Raw genomic sequence first — 15,889 nt, 5'->3', positions numbered from 1 at the left:
ACATTATCTCGGAAAGCAAAAATGGGTATGTTTGAAGGAATAGTGGTTCCAACAATGTTGTATGGTTGCGAGGCGTGGGCTATGCCATGATAGAGTTGTGCGCAGGAGGATGGATGTGCTGGAAATGAGATGTTTGAGGACAATGTGTGGTGTGAGGTGGTTTGATCGAGTAAGTAACGTAAGGGTAAGAGAGATGTGTGGAAATAAAAAGAGCGTGGTTGAGAGAGCAGAAGAGGGTGTTTTGAAATGGTTTGGGCACATGGAGAGAATGAGTGAGGAAAGATTGACCAAGAGGATATATGTGTCGGAGGTGGAGGGAACGAGGAGAAGTGGGAGACCAAATTGGAGGTGGAAAGATGGAGTGAAAAAGATTTTGTGTGATCGGGGCCTGAACATGCAGGAGGGTGAAAGGAGGGCAAGGAATAGAGTGAATTGGATCGATTTGGTATAACGGGGTTGACGTGCTGTCAGTGGATTGAATCAGGGCATGTGAAGCGTCTGGGGTAAACCATGGAAAGCTGTGTAGGTATGTATATTTGCGTGTGTGGACGTATGTATATACATGTGTATGGGGGTGGGTTGGGCCATTTCTTTCGTCTGTTTCCTTGCGCTACCTCGCAAACGCGGGAGACAGCGACAAAGCAAAAAAAAAAAAAAAGAAAAAAAAAAAAAAAAAAAAATATATATATATATATATATATATATATATATATATATATATATATATATATATATGTATACGTTGTAATATATAGGTATGTATATGTGCGCGTGTGGACGTGTATGCATATGCATGTGTATGTGGGTGGGTTGGGCCATTCTTTCGTCTGTTTCCTTGCGCTACCTCGCTAACGCGGGAGACAGCGACAAAGTATTGTAATAATAATAATGAAATATATACATATATATATATATATATATATATATATATATATATATATATATATATATATATATATATATATATATAAGCCACCGTTCTGTGTAATGCGTTTGATGTGGTGTCACCCGGGTGTTTTGATGGTTATCTATTTGTACTGTACGGTGAGATGTAGTACACTCTCCAGCACCATCTCTTAAACATTCTCTACTACCATACTACCTCTTGAATTCATGTGTGTTGTATGAACTAACCTTATTCTCAAGCCAATCTGTTACATTCCTCTGCTATTCTTATACTATAAAAGTATTTTCATCTTTATTTAAAAGTTTCTTACTTAATTTCATGTATCATTTTCTAGTTGCTCTATCCTTACATCTCTCGGAGAACTGTCCACTGTCTACATGATCAATCTCTTCTCAAAGGCTGTGATCAGGTCACCTCTTACCCCTCTTCTAAGATGGGTACCTTTAAATCCTCCAGCCTCTTCCTGTAGCTTAGCTCTCTTTAGTCTGGTACCATCCATGTTATTACTTTCCTCTGAGCCTTCTCTCAGGTCTTTGTGCTTCTTCAGCATATTCTAAATTTTGACCTTTCCTAAGATATGATTAGGTTGCTACATATTTCCTTATCCATAAATTTAAATGGTGTTCGGATATTTGGCAGCTAACTGTTTGTTTCCTTTACGAATCTAATATGGGACTCTGACGACGGGGTAGCGATGATGTCGACTCACAATGAGAATCTTGAAGCTTATCCCTGACTAATTAAAAGTCCTTGTTCCTTGCTAAGTACTAATCCTTATCCCATTGCTAAGTAATAATTCTTATCCCATTTCTAAGTAATAATCCTTATTCCCTGCTATGTAATAATCACTCTGAGGCTGTATTTCAACTGGTCCCATCTTCAGTACTTTACATTTTCTCAGGTTGAATTTCATGAACCAAATTTCAGATTAGCTTTAGTCTTTAGGTCCTCTTGTTAGCTGATGCTATCCTATTCGCTTTTCACCTATTCCATGACCTTTGCATGATCTGCATACATATTCAGGCAGGATTCCATACATTCTGGCAAGTCATTCATATAGATCAAAATGGGTATTAGTCCTAGAAGTGAACCCTAACATTACGCTGGTCACCTCAACTCATGATTTGGAGATCCAACTTTTCCACCAGCTTCTCATGCCGTAGAATGTCAATTGCTTTAAGGCAGTCCAGATGCTGACAGGCCACCCATCCTTCCCTTTTGTCCAGAACTAAGCTCACTCTCTCCTATAACTCTAGATTAACCAAACATGATCTTGCACTTCATAGCGGCCGGATAAGAAGTTGGCCAACCTTTGGTGTATTTCAGCATCTATCAAAAATATCTTTTTTTCTCTCTTTCTTTGACCAAATTCTATGAAAGTCGTACCTTTGTGCCCTTTACTGTTTCTTTATCCAAGAGTAAATCCTTCTAAATATGGTTACTGCAATTTATTTCTCTTGGTTGTACGTTTTTGTACTCTGTAAACAACTACAATACCTGAGAAAAATTTCAGAATACAGACGGGTTTTCAAGGCTTCGGATCTGTGTGGTACGCTCATGAAATCGTTCCTGCTACTGTGAACACTGACTTCAGAATGTGAGATTTTCCTTTTTTATTCTTAAAATCAATCTGATCTTTCAATATTAGTTCACTTCAATCGTGCTACATACCTTATGTTCGGGTTGAGAGAGGGGGAAATGCGGGGTTAGAGAAGTAATAAGTGATGTAAATATACCAAAAATATATGGATCTATAGATAAGCTGCCTATTTAAAAGACTAAGATGTCTTTTGGTTCTGTTAACCGTAATATTTCATCGTTAATGAGTACATGAACTCACTCACCTGTGTTGATTCATTTGAATGTCGTCAGATGTCAGGACGCCGCAGGCCTACCTCATGTTTGTAAACATTGTATGAAAATATTACAGATGCATCACTTGCACTCTTAACTGCTCGTTTTGAACGTATTTACCCCACAATTTTCCTCTCTTAAAGCTCTGCCCGCATTACGAGGTCTTAAAAACTGATGTTGCTACACCTAGACCTACCCAAGGAATATTTAGTTAAACTGGAGATTCTTATAAGGAACCCATCGCTAAATTCTGCTATATATGAAAAATAGGTACCATATTTAAAGATTTTACCAATAGGTATTTTTAATCTTTCTGTTCACGCCCACATTCGTAATATTGTTTACCCATTTTTATATATTCCCGCGAGAACCATCAAAATGTGTTTTGGCGATATCCAATCAGGAGTTGAAGTATGACGTCACTATAAAGTACCCAATCATTTCCAGGCTTATTTACTACGTCATTATATATCTAACCAATCATGTATTCGCGTTTTTCTGACATCATGAGGCTCGATTTAAAAATGTTTATGTTTGAGATTTGTGATGCGATTGAGAACTTAGCCTAAAGTATTCAACATGGAAGCTGAGTTAAACAAGGAAAATGAGTAAGTAGTGAGACAGAAAGCATGAATGGGAACAGTTAAAGAATCTGATGAAATATGATTTGTCAGCTGTGATGAAGAGAGAATATAATGGTGGTGGGCATGTTATTGTTGCGGCTGCCATAACCTGTGGCGATGGTGACGGCCACCAAAAATTGGGCAGGTGATGGTGACGACCGCCACAACCTGGACAGGTGATGGTGACGGCCACCACAACCTAGGCAGGTGATGATGATGGCAGCCACAACCTGAGCAAGTGATGACAATAACTATCATAATTTTTCATGTAAACATTTCGAAGTTTCTTATTATGATTGGCCTGTGACAAAAAGAAATCTTGTTTTAAGGGAAGTACAGTAGATAAAGTTCCAGTTTAGGGCCATTACAGAAATGACGTAGATTGGAAAGAAATGTATATATTTTGAACTCGTCTTAGGAGCGATTTAGATCAAGGAAACCTGGGCATTGAACACAGAAAATCTAGGGTTTTAAAAGCACGTAAGCACTTCCAGAAATCAACAAGAATCTTAAATCACCTCCCATCCAACCCGCAGCCACTAACTTTTCCTGTTGTCGCGGAGGATAATTCTGAGTGATCAGTCCGCTAGCAATCTGGATTCACGTGTTTTCGAAATAACTTGGATTTAAAAGAAGCGCATATCACTGGGCCTACACTTAGCTGAAATCACATGAATTAGGAAAGCCTCATTTGAAGCTTTAATTTTCATAGTTTTCATAAGATAAATGTACTGGGGAGGGCTATGATGATCAGGGAAAATGTTGGGGGAAAGTAAAAATTTCTATAAATCAAGAGAACCAAAGAAGAACTGAGCTAATGTTCCCCTTAGCAATCTGTACATACCTAATTTTATGATGTCATGTAGTGGTGTCAGTGTTTGGGTGGGTGTGACAACACTGTAATTTCCAGGTGTTGCTCAGACTACGCCTCAACAGCCCGACAGGTGTGGATGAGGCTGTTGTCATGGAGGAGGTAAAAAGGCTCTGGCTCAGAGTAAAGCATTGCTGTCAGAGAGAGTAACATAATCTCCTCGACACTTCAACATTCTTTTTCTCTATGGAACAATATGGGCCCACACGTGTGAGCTCCCCAACATTGTCTGCGTGTATCCATCCAAACAATCCTGCAGTTACACATCCATTCCTCTCAGTACCCACAACATGATGGGTGTCAGATCTAAAAGTAAAAACCTGGAAAGCATTCAGCAATGGTATTCAGTCTAGTAATAGACGTTGAATAACATATGAAATAACACACTATATATTATGGTTGGATAAAGTAGAACATGATGATTAAAGATGAATGTTATAGAAACATCAGATTGGTAAAAAGTAGCAAAAACAAAGAAAATAGTCTTACAGAGAGAAGTATGTATATGTGCGTGTGTGGATGTGTATGTATATACATGTGGATGGGTTGGGCCATTCTTTTCGTCTGTTTCCTTGCGCTACCTCACTAACGCGGGAGACAGCAACAAAGTATAATATATATATATATATATATATATATATATATACATATATTATCCCTGGGAACAGGGTAGAAAAAATACTTCCCACATATTCCCTGCATGTTGTAGAAGGCGACTAAAAGGAGAGGGAGCTGGGGGCTGGAAATCCTCCACTCCCGTTTTTAATTTTCCAAAAGAAGTAACAGAGAAAGGGGCCAAGTGAGGATATTCTGTCTAAGACTCAGTCCTTTGTTCTTAATGCCACCTTGCTTATGCAGGAAATGGCAAGTATGTATGAAAGGAGATATGTAATGTGTAAGTATATGCATGTTGATGAATATTTGTAATTACAAATTACCATGATTATAAGCAGTTGTGGCACAGGGGTTGTATTGTTCATTTTGACACCCATCGGACCCCACTTTTCAGGTTCTTATTTGAGCGATAATACATATATTTACATAATACATATTAAAGTCAAACATGCATAAGGCATAGACTCCTAAGTTGTGTGGGTTGATAGTGGGATGATGTCTGCATATCTGCAGCAATGATATACAGGACTGGGCAGGTTCTGAGTAGTTGGTTGTGTTGTCTCTGAATGAGCACTGCCCTGCCTCTTAGATGTTATTGTGGCTAAAGGGTATGAGGTCCCAATAGATAACCTGATTTTGGGTTAGAATGGTGTTTTGAATTAAATGACCAAATGCATTTTATGATGCTCTTGTGGTATGTCTGTGCCTTCAGTAGAGAATGGCTTTTCATACTTCAGAATGTATAAAAAAATTTTACTTTGACACATTACATGCATGCTATTCTCTTTGATAAGTGTCTTCATAAGTGGTGTTTCATGCTCTGAGAATTTTATTTGAAGTGCATGTAACAAAACTAATTGATAATGTATGGTTTTCCAGGATATTAGGGAGGACTTCTCACCGAAACAGTCGGCGATCTTCTGTGAGTTGACACCTTTATTCTTTAATTTTCAGTAATGAAAATATTTTCCTCTGTATACAATTTAAATTATGAATGTAATAAAAGTGCCTTACGATATGTTAGTTTTGTGTTTTCAGGATATATCTATTCATCTTTCCATCCATCTTTTGTTCATCTGTTACTGGGAGTCAGACTTTAACTTCAGCTTAACTTTGGTCACAGCTTGAAAACTAAATCATATACTCATTAAGCTTGACATTTGTATCCTAGCATCAGATGAATGGACTGGAATAAGATTGATAACTCTAGTTTGGAATCTCTTGTGTTATGAAAAACACTCCACTTCCTCCAGTTTTTCTCCATTCAAACTTACATCCCAATTAACTCGTTAGAAATGGAGAAGACAAAAAGGGAGAGACTGAATTGTTGATGGATAGATATATATTAGCTTGTGTCCAAGTGTTATTGTCTTCTGCCTGTGTTGTTCATTGTCTTTTGATGGTGCCAAGTCAGATTGTGGCATAACTGTAGGTATGTTGGTAATTCTGGCCCTTCCGTATTTAAGGTATATGTTCAAGATAGGTGGTACTCTGACGACAGTATAATAACCTATTTGTACAGTAAAGGGAGGGAGTTTTACACTTATGAGGCCATAACTCATGAACATTCTCTCCTGTCATACAACCATTTAAATTTCTGTATGTTATTCACATTTACCACATCCATATAGGTGCCTATGCTTTATGTCCCCTTAATGAATGCTGTTCCCATAAGGTATCAAATTTACTATAAATCTTCTTTCCCAGTGATCTCTAATTCTGTACATCACACCCAAATACTAGTGCTATACACGGGTTTTTCACCATTATAAAGTGCGTTCATATGTTTCTCACTCGTTATTACATTGATTTTGATCACTTTGTAAAGTTATTGGATGTATAGCCTTTAGGTTACTTAGCCCTATTCCTGAGAATTGATAGAATTATGTTGTTTATTTTCTTTAGCCATCATTATTAAATGTTAATGATCTTCACAAATCGTAAGATTCTTTTGACTGTGTAATGTGTGGGCTACCCATTGTAATATAAGAACTAATTCTGAAGCCTCACTTGATGAATGTTGATAATCTTGATAAATCTGGAAGGATTCTTCTTACCATGTCTGTGTGGGGTAGCCACTGTAATGTGTTAACTAATTCTTAAGCCTCACTTGATGAATGTTGATTTTGACAGATCTTGAAGGATCCCTCAGGCAGAAAACCTCTGGAATCACTCGAGAGTAACCTTGAACGACGTCGCTCTCTCAAGAGGGTGTCTTTTGCTGACTCTAACATAGTCAAGTAAGTCTGGCAAAGTTTGAGCACCATGTTGATGTAAATGATGTAGTTTTACTTTTCTCAGCCTTTAAGGGGGAAATAGAGGGTACTGGCACCTCTTGCATTGGAACATATGGTACAGAGCATTCCAGACAATTTAATGCTATCCTTTTTTAGTCTTGATATTTTCAGCTGAATATATTACACATTATGTGAATAAAAGTAAGGTTATTAAGTTTAGCAGGGGAGAGAAGATGGAGGGAGCCTTGAGAAAGTGGCTCATTTTAGATACCTATGAGTGGATGGAGCAATGAAAGGTAAAGTTTACTAAAGGGATGGTGAGGGGGCTAAGGTCCTGGGAGTAAAGATGGCTTTGTGTGATGGTATAGTATTCTAGATGGTGTAATGATGATGCAAGGCATGTACCCTACATTAAAAAAAAAGGAGGGAAAAGGGTGCTGTTATTTTTATTATCATTATTATATCTCTGACACCTAGTAGGTAGAAGTTGGTAGGCAGCCATTGACCAGGGAGGTGTATTCCCAGTACTACCTGCCTGGTTATCAGGAGGGTTAGTGACGGTTGTGTAGTGAGCCAGCATTTCAGTGGTTGTCAGTGCACTCCTCTGATCCAAATGGCTGTTGTTTCTTTCTGCCTCACCCACACATGGCCTACTGCCATTCTGTCCACAGACATAGTCTCTCCTTTTCATACATAACATGATAACACTTCACTCACACAGCTCATTCTTTATAACTAGATTTTCCTGAGGTGAGCATTATGCACTCTCCCTGCCTTTTGGCAAAATGCCTCTCATGATCTTTCTTCTTATGACCAGGTGCATAAGCACCAATAATCACCCATCTCTCTCTATCCACTTTCAGTTTTACTCACAACAGTTTAGAATTTACTTTCTTACACTCTATCACATACTTCCTCCTTTCCTGCTTCAGTAGTGCTACCCCTTCCTTAGCTCTTATCCTCTCACCAACCCCTGACTTTACTCCCAAGACTTTCCCAAACCACTCCTCCTCTTTACCCTTGAGCTTCATTTCACTCAGAGCCAGAGGATCCAGGTTTCTTTCCTCAAACATTTTACTTTTCTCTCCTTTCATCTCATCTTGATTACATCCACACACATTCAGACACCCCAATCTGAGCCTTCAAGAAGGATGACCACTTCCAGGTTGACTCCTTCTTCTGTTCCCCTTTTAGAAAGAATACTTCCCTTGTATTCCCTGCATGTCATAGGAGGTGACTAAAAGGGAAGCAAGCAGGGGGCTGGAAATCCTCCCCTCCCAAGGTTATTTTAATGTGTGTGTTCTGTCAGAGTTATATTTGTTGAGGGTTGGGGGGGATCCGTAAGAGGTTACTGATGTTTGAGGCAAGGATAAGCTTTTTGTTTCTACGTGGGGGATGGTGGTTAGTCATGGAGTGGATTGAGTGGAAGGGGGTCTAGTGCTGTTGCATAGAACTGAAGCATGTTGAGATGGAATTCTATTGGAAGGAGCTTCGCTTCACTGTGATGAGTGTTTGTTATAGCTAAGTAGCCAATGATTGCAGTTAGTGCTCTATTTTGTTTAAATTGCAGCTTTGTTATATTTGCTTTTGAGAGGATGGAAAACCAGATATGTGAGGGATTTTTTTTGAAGTGAAGGGGAAATTTTTTTTTTCGTAGAAGTTGCTAGGGGATTCTTTTTCATCCAGATCTGATATCAGTTAGTATCCTGAGGGCATATAGTTTGTGTTGCTTTTGTTTTAATGTTGTTGGTATGAGAAATGAATGTCTTGTGTGTATATTATGTTATGCAGGTTCAGTTCTCCTAAACCTTTCATAATTGTTCAGTAACTAACCATCTCCAAAATTTGAAATACATAGCATTTATACCAAAAAAAAAAAATTTTGCATTATCTTGAATTTCATTTTTTCTTTATCTTCATTATAAAGATTTTCAATGCCTTGTCCATTTATACTCCATTTCTCTTTTGTACTTGTATGTCATTTCCAATCACACTGGATAATATTTGAGGTAAAAGTTGTAGGTAATTTATCTTTGATAACAGACTTGGTGATGCTGCTGCTGTTGTGGAGCCACTGGAGCACTTCAGCAAAGATCAGGTCAGTTATGGCAGTCATATAAATCTGTTAATGATTATCCTTTTCATTCCTCTGACAGTTAGTTTTAATCTCTTTCCCATTTACACATGGTGGATCAAGTGCAGACAGCCTCACATTTTGTGTAACTTGCTTGGCATGGCTGAACACACCACTTATCTGCTTGGTGACAAGGAGATCTAAGATCTTATTGGGGCTCTGGTCATATACTGTTTATCCTCTAGCTTGAACAAGAGAAAAAAAAGTGTGGCAGAACACACACACACACGTACACACTTTTTCAAAGGCAGTACAGGTTAAGGTGTATTTTGTGGGTACAAGCATATGACACTCTAAGGGTGAAGTCATCAAACATCTGGTTGCTGAGACTATTCTTTCCAATGGTGTGAGCACTAGTATTTCAATTGTAACTATGGAAATGGAGGCGAGTCATAGGGTGGGTTAGGGGGCAATGGTTATGGAAGCATTGAAGAATGTGTGAAAAGAGTTCATTATCTGGGATGGCAAAAATAAGTATGTTTCAAGTTACAATGGAGACATCAATTGTGTGTGGATGCGAGGCAGGGGTTATGTATGAGGATGTGCAGAGTAAGGTGGAAGTGTTGGAAATGAAATGTTTAATAGCATGTGGCATAAGGTGGTTTAAATAAGTAATAATAGAATAAGAGAGAGATATATTGATAAAAATGTGGCATAAAGGGGTTGATGTGATATCCAACTTAACACTCCTAAATTTTTGTAATTCCCCACTCATGTTTAATGTCAGTATGATATTTGAATAAGTTAACAGGTATTTGATGATAAAGAATAGCAGCTCCAATGTCTGGATGACCAGAAACGTGTTTCATTAGTTTCCTTTACTGTCCATATTTACTTACATTGATGTGGACTTCCTATTTGATGTGTTGTTAATTACAGAATAATATAGTTTATGTGTGCATTCGATAACAGGATAGAGAACAGAATGACCACAGAAAGGAGAATAGCAAATACACCTCTGGCTTCATCGAGCATTTTAAGGGTCTGTCTTCAGTATGTTGTAGTCAGCCACAGCCATTAACAGTGGGAGCAGTTGCCTCTTGTGAAGACATACCACTGAAGGATGACACCACTGACCCACAAGATTTCCTTGCTAAGTTCTTGAACCTGGCACCCTCAGTTTCTGTAACTGGTCAGTTGAGAAGTGTGTTGTAATCCAGTTATTAAGCATTACTTGTGAACACCTGATTAGGCCATGATTAGTTTTGTGCTGTAATGCTGATGTTATTTAAGAAACAATTAAAAGCCTGTTATTTGTAAGGGTTTATATAGACCATACAGGATGAAGTTATAAGGGCATTTATGTATGTATGTATGTATGGAGAAAAACTGGAGGAAGTGAAGTGTTTTAGATATCTGGGAGTGGATCTGGCAGCGGATGGAACCATGGAAGCGGAAGTGGATCATAGGGTGGGGGAGGGGGCGAAAATCCTGGGAGCCTTGAAGAATGTGTGGAAGTCGAGAACATTATCTCGGAAAGCAAAAATGGGTATGTTTGAAGGAATAGTGGTTCCAACAATGTTGTATGGTTGCGAGGCGTGGGCTATGGATAGAGTTGTGCGCAGGAGGATGGATGTGCTGGAAATGAGATGTTTGAGGACAATGTGTGGTGTGAGGTGGTTTGATTGAGTGAGTAACGTAAGGGTAAGAGAGATGTGTGGAAATAAAAAGAGCGTGGTTGAGAGAGCAGAAGAGGGTGTTTTGAAGTGGTTTGGGCACATGGAGAGGATGAGTGAGGAAAGATTGACCAAGAGGATATATGTGTCGGAGGTGGAGGGAACAAGGAGAAGAGGGAGACCAAATTGGAGGTGGAAAGATGGAGTGAAAAAGATTTTGTGTGATCGGGGCCTGAACATGCAGGAGGGTGAAAGGAGGGCAAGGAATAGAGTGAATTGGAGCGATGTGGTATACCGGGGTTGACGTGCTGTCAGTGGATTGAAGCAGGGCATGTGAAGCGTCTGGGGTAAACCATGGAAAGCTGTGTAGGTATGTATATTTGCGTGTGTGGACGTATGTATATACATGTGTATGGGGAGGGGTTGGGCCATTTCTTTCGTCTGTTTCCTTGCGCTACCTCGCAAACGCGGGAGACAGCGACAAAGTTTAATAAAAAAAATATATATATATATATATATATATATATATATATATATATATATATATATTTTTCTCTTTTTTTTTTTTTTGCTGTCTTGATCAAACCACCTCACACCACATATTGTCCTCAAACATCTCATTTCCAGCACATCCACCCTCCTGCGCACAACTCTATCCATAGCCCACGCCTCGCAACCATACAACATTGTTGGAACCACTATTCCTTCAAACATACCCATTTTTGCTTTCCGAGATAATGTTCTCGACTTCCACTCATTCTTCAAGGCTCCCAGGATTTTCGCCCCCTCCCCCACCCTATGATCCACTTCCGCTTCCATGGTTCCATCCGCTGCCAGATCCACTCTCAGATATCTAAAACACTTTACTTCCTCCAGTTTTTCTCCATTCAACCTTACCTCCCAATTGACTTGACCCTCAACCCTACTGTACCTAATAACCTTGCTCTTATTCACATTTACTCTTAACTTTCTTCTTTCACACACTTTACCAAACTCAGTCACCAGCTTCTGCAGTTTCTCACATGAATCAGCCACCAGCGCTGTATCATCAGCGAACAACAACTGACTCACTTCCCAAGCTCTCTCATCCACAACAGACTTCATACTTGCCCCTCTTTCCAAAACTCTTGCATTCACCTCCCTAACAACCCCATCCATAAACAAATTAAACAACCATGGAGACATCACACACCCCTGCCGCAAACCTACATTCACTGAGAACCAATCACTTTCCTCTCTTCCTACACGTACACATGCCTTACATCCTCGATAAAAACTTTTCACTGCTTCTAACAATTTGCCTCCCACACCATATATTCTTAATACCTTCCACAGAGTATCTCTATCAACTCTATCATATGCCTTCTCCAGATCCATAAATGCTACATACAAATCCATTTGCTTTTCTAAGTATTTCTCACATACATTCTTCAAAGCAAACACCTGATCCACACATCCTCTACCACTTCTGAAACCACACTGCTCTTCCCCAATCTGATGCTCTGTACATGCCTTCACCCTCTCAATCAATACCCTCCCATATAATTTACCAGGAATACTCAACAAACTTATACCTCTGTAATTTGAGCACTCACTCTTATCCCCTTTGCCTTTGTACAATGGCACTATGCACGCATTCTGCCAATCTTCAGGCACCTCACCATGAGTCATACATACATTAAATAACCTTACCAACCAGTCAACAATACAGTCACCCCCTTTTTTAATAAATTCCACTGCAATACCATCCAAACCTGCTGCCTTGCCGGCTTTCATCTTCCGCAAAGCTTTTACTACCTCTTCTCTGTTTACCAAATCATATATATATATTTTTTTTTTTTCTATACTATTCGCCATTTCCCGCGATAGCGAGGTAGCGTTAAGAACAGAGGACTGGGCCTTTGAGGGAATATCCTCACCTGGCCCTCTTCTCTGTTCATTCTTTTGGAAAATTAAAAAAAAAAAAATGAGAGGGGAGGATTTCCAGCCCCCCGCTCCGTTCCCTTTTAGTCGCCGAAGCGGGGGGCTGGAAATCCTCCCCTCTCGTTTTTTTTTTTTAATTTTCCAAAAGAAGGAACAGAGAAGAGGGCCAGGTGAGGATATTCCCTCAAAGGCCCAGTCCTCTGTTCTTAACGCTACCTCGCTATCGCGGGAAATGGCGAATAGTATGAAAAAAAAAAATATATATATATATATATATGATTTGGTAAACAGAGAAGAGGTAGTAAAAGCTTTGCGGATGATGAAAGCCGGCAAGGCAGCAGGTTTGGATGGTATTGCAGTGGAATTTATTAAAAAAGGGGGTGACTGTATTGTTGACTGGTTGGTAAGGTTATTTAATGTATGTATGACTCATGGTGAGGTGCCTGAGGATTGGCGGAATGCGTGCATAGTGCCATTGTACAAAGGCAAAGGGGATAAGAGTGAGTGCTCAAATTACAGAGGTATATATATATATATATATATATATATATATATATATATATATTATATTATTTATTTTATTATACTTTGTCGCTGTCTCCCGCGTTTGCGAGGTAGCGCAAGGAAACAGACGAAAGAAATGGCCCAACCCACCCCCATACACATGTATATACATACGTCCACACACGCAAATATACATACCTACACAGCTTTCCATGGTTTACCCCAGACGCTTCACATGCCCCGATTCAATCCACTGACAGCACGTCAACCCCGGTATACCACATCGCTCCAATTCACTCTATTCCTTGCCCTCCTTTCACCCTCCTGCATGTTCAGGCCCCGATCACAAAATCTTTTTCACTCCATCTTTCCACCTCCAATTTGGTCTCCCTCTTCTCCTCGTTCCCTCCACCTCCGACACATATATCCTCTTGGTCAATCTTTCCTCACTCATTCTCTCCATGTGCCCAAACCATTTCAAAACACCCTCTTCTGCTCTCTCAACCATGCTCTTTTTATTTCCACATATCTCTCTTACCCTTACGTTACTTACTCGATCAAACCACCTCACACCACACATTGTCCTCAAACATCTCATTTCCAGCACATCCATCCTCCTGCGCACAACTCTATCATGGCATAGCCCACGCCTCGCAACCATACAACATTGTTGGAACCACTATTCCTTCAAACATACCCATTTTTTGCTTTCCAAGATAATGTTCTCGACTTCCACACATTCTTCAAGGCTCCCAGAATTTTTGCCCCCTCCCCCACCCTATGATCCACTTCCGCTTCCATGGTTCCATCCGCTGCCAGATCCACTCCCAGATATCTAAAACACTTCACTTCCTCCAGTTTTTCTCCATTCAAACTCACCTCCCAATTGACTTGACCCTCAACCCTACTGTACCTAATAACCTTGCTCTTATTCACATTTACTCTTAACTTTCTTCTTTCACACACTTTACCAAACTATCACCAGCTTCTGCAGTTTCTCACATGAATCAGCCACCAGCGCTGTATCATCAGCGAACAACAACTGACTCACTTCCCAAGTTCTCTCATCCCCAACAGACTTCATATATATATATATATATATATATATTTTTTTTTTTGCTTTTTTTGCTTTGTCGCTGTCTCCCGCGTTTGCGAGGTAGCGCAAGGAAACAGACAAAAGAAATGGCCCAACCCACCCCCATACACATGTATATACATATGTCCACACACGCAAATATACATACCAACAGCTTTCCATGGTTTACCCCAGACACTTCATATGCCCTGATTTAATCCACTGACAGCACGTCAACCCCGGTATACCACATCGATCCAATTCACTCTATTCCTTGCCCTCCTTTCACCCTCCTGCATGTTCAGGCCCCAATCACACAGAATCTTTTTCACTCCATCTTTCCACCTCCAATTTGGTCTCCCACTTCTCCTCGTTCCCTCCACCTCCGACACATATATCCTCTTGGTCAATCTTTCCTCACTCATTCTCTCCATGTGCCCAAACCATTTCAAAACACCCTCTTCTGCTCTCTCAACCATGCTCTTTTTATTTCCACACATCTCTCTTACCCTTACGTTACTTACTCGATCAAACCACCTCACACCACACATTGTCCTCAAACATCTCATTTCCAGCACATCCATCCTCCTGCGCACAACTCTATCATGGCATAGCCCACGCCTCGCAACCATACAACATTGTTGGAACCACTATTCCTTCAAACATACCCATTTTTGCTTTCCGAGATAATGTTCTCAACTTCCACACATTCTTCAAGGCTCCCAGAATTTTTGCCCCCTCCCCCACCCTATGATCCACTTCCGCTTCCATGGTTCCATCCACTGCCAGATCCACTCCCAGATATCTAAAACACTTCACTTCCTCCAGTTTTTCTCCATTCAAACTCACCTCCCAATTGACTTGACCCTCAACCCTACTGTACCTAATAACCTTGCTCTTATTCACATTTACTCTTAACTTTCTTCTTTCACACACTTTACCAAACTGTCACCAGCTTCTGCAGTTTCTCACATGAATCAGCCACCAGCGCTGTATCATCAGCGAACAACAACTGACTCACTTCCCAAGTTCTCTCATCCCCAACAGACTTCATATATATATATATATATATATATATATATATATATATATATATATATATATATTTTTTTGCTTTTTTTGCTTTGTCGCTGTCTCCCGCATTTGCGAGGTAGCGCAAGGAAACAGACAAAAGAAATGGCCCAACCCACCCCCATACACATGTATATACATATGTCCACACACGCAAATATACATACCAACACAGCTTTCCATGGTTTACCCCAGACACTTCACATGCCCTGATTTAATCCACTGACAGCACGTCAACCCCGGTATACCACATCGATCTAATTCACTCTATTCCTTGCCCTCCTTTCACCCTCCTGCATGTTCAGGCCCCGATCACACAGAATCTTTTTCACTCCATCTTTCCACCTCCAATTTGGTCTCCCACTTCTCCTCGTTCCCTCCACCTCCGACAATATATCCTCTTGGTCAATCTTTCCTCACTCATTCTCTCCATGTGCCCAAACCATTTCAAAACACCCT

General features: G+C 40.0%; 1 protein-coding gene across 3 annotated transcripts in view; it reads left to right on the top strand.

The window, feature by feature from the left end:
- The first annotated feature begins 3,250 nt into the window (after window positions 1-3,250).
- LOC139758726 (uncharacterized) overlaps window positions 3,251-15,889 on the top strand; it is a 28,529-nt gene continuing 15,890 nt past the window's right edge. For 2 of the 3 annotated variants that reach the window (XM_071680427.1, XM_071680426.1), the window contains exons 1-5: window positions 3,251-3,369; window positions 5,750-5,792; window positions 7,004-7,110; window positions 9,151-9,205; window positions 10,154-10,373. In XM_071680427.1, coding sequence (XP_071536528.1) covers window positions 3,341-3,369; window positions 5,750-5,792; window positions 7,004-7,110; window positions 9,151-9,205; window positions 10,154-10,373 — 454 coding nt within the window. In that variant the 5' untranslated portion in view covers window positions 3,251-3,340. Of the gene's footprint in view, window positions 3,370-5,749; window positions 5,793-7,003; window positions 7,111-9,150; window positions 9,206-10,153; window positions 10,374-15,889 lie in introns of those variants that run through there. The other variant, XM_071680428.1, reaches the window with a different exon arrangement.

Source organism: Panulirus ornatus, chromosome 31 (genome assembly GCF_036320965.1).
Source record: "Panulirus ornatus isolate Po-2019 chromosome 31, ASM3632096v1, whole genome shotgun sequence".
In the NCBI taxonomy this organism is placed as follows: Eukaryota; Metazoa; Arthropoda; class Malacostraca; order Decapoda; family Palinuridae; genus Panulirus; species Panulirus ornatus.
This window is presented reverse-complemented; position numbering and strand designations above follow the sequence as displayed.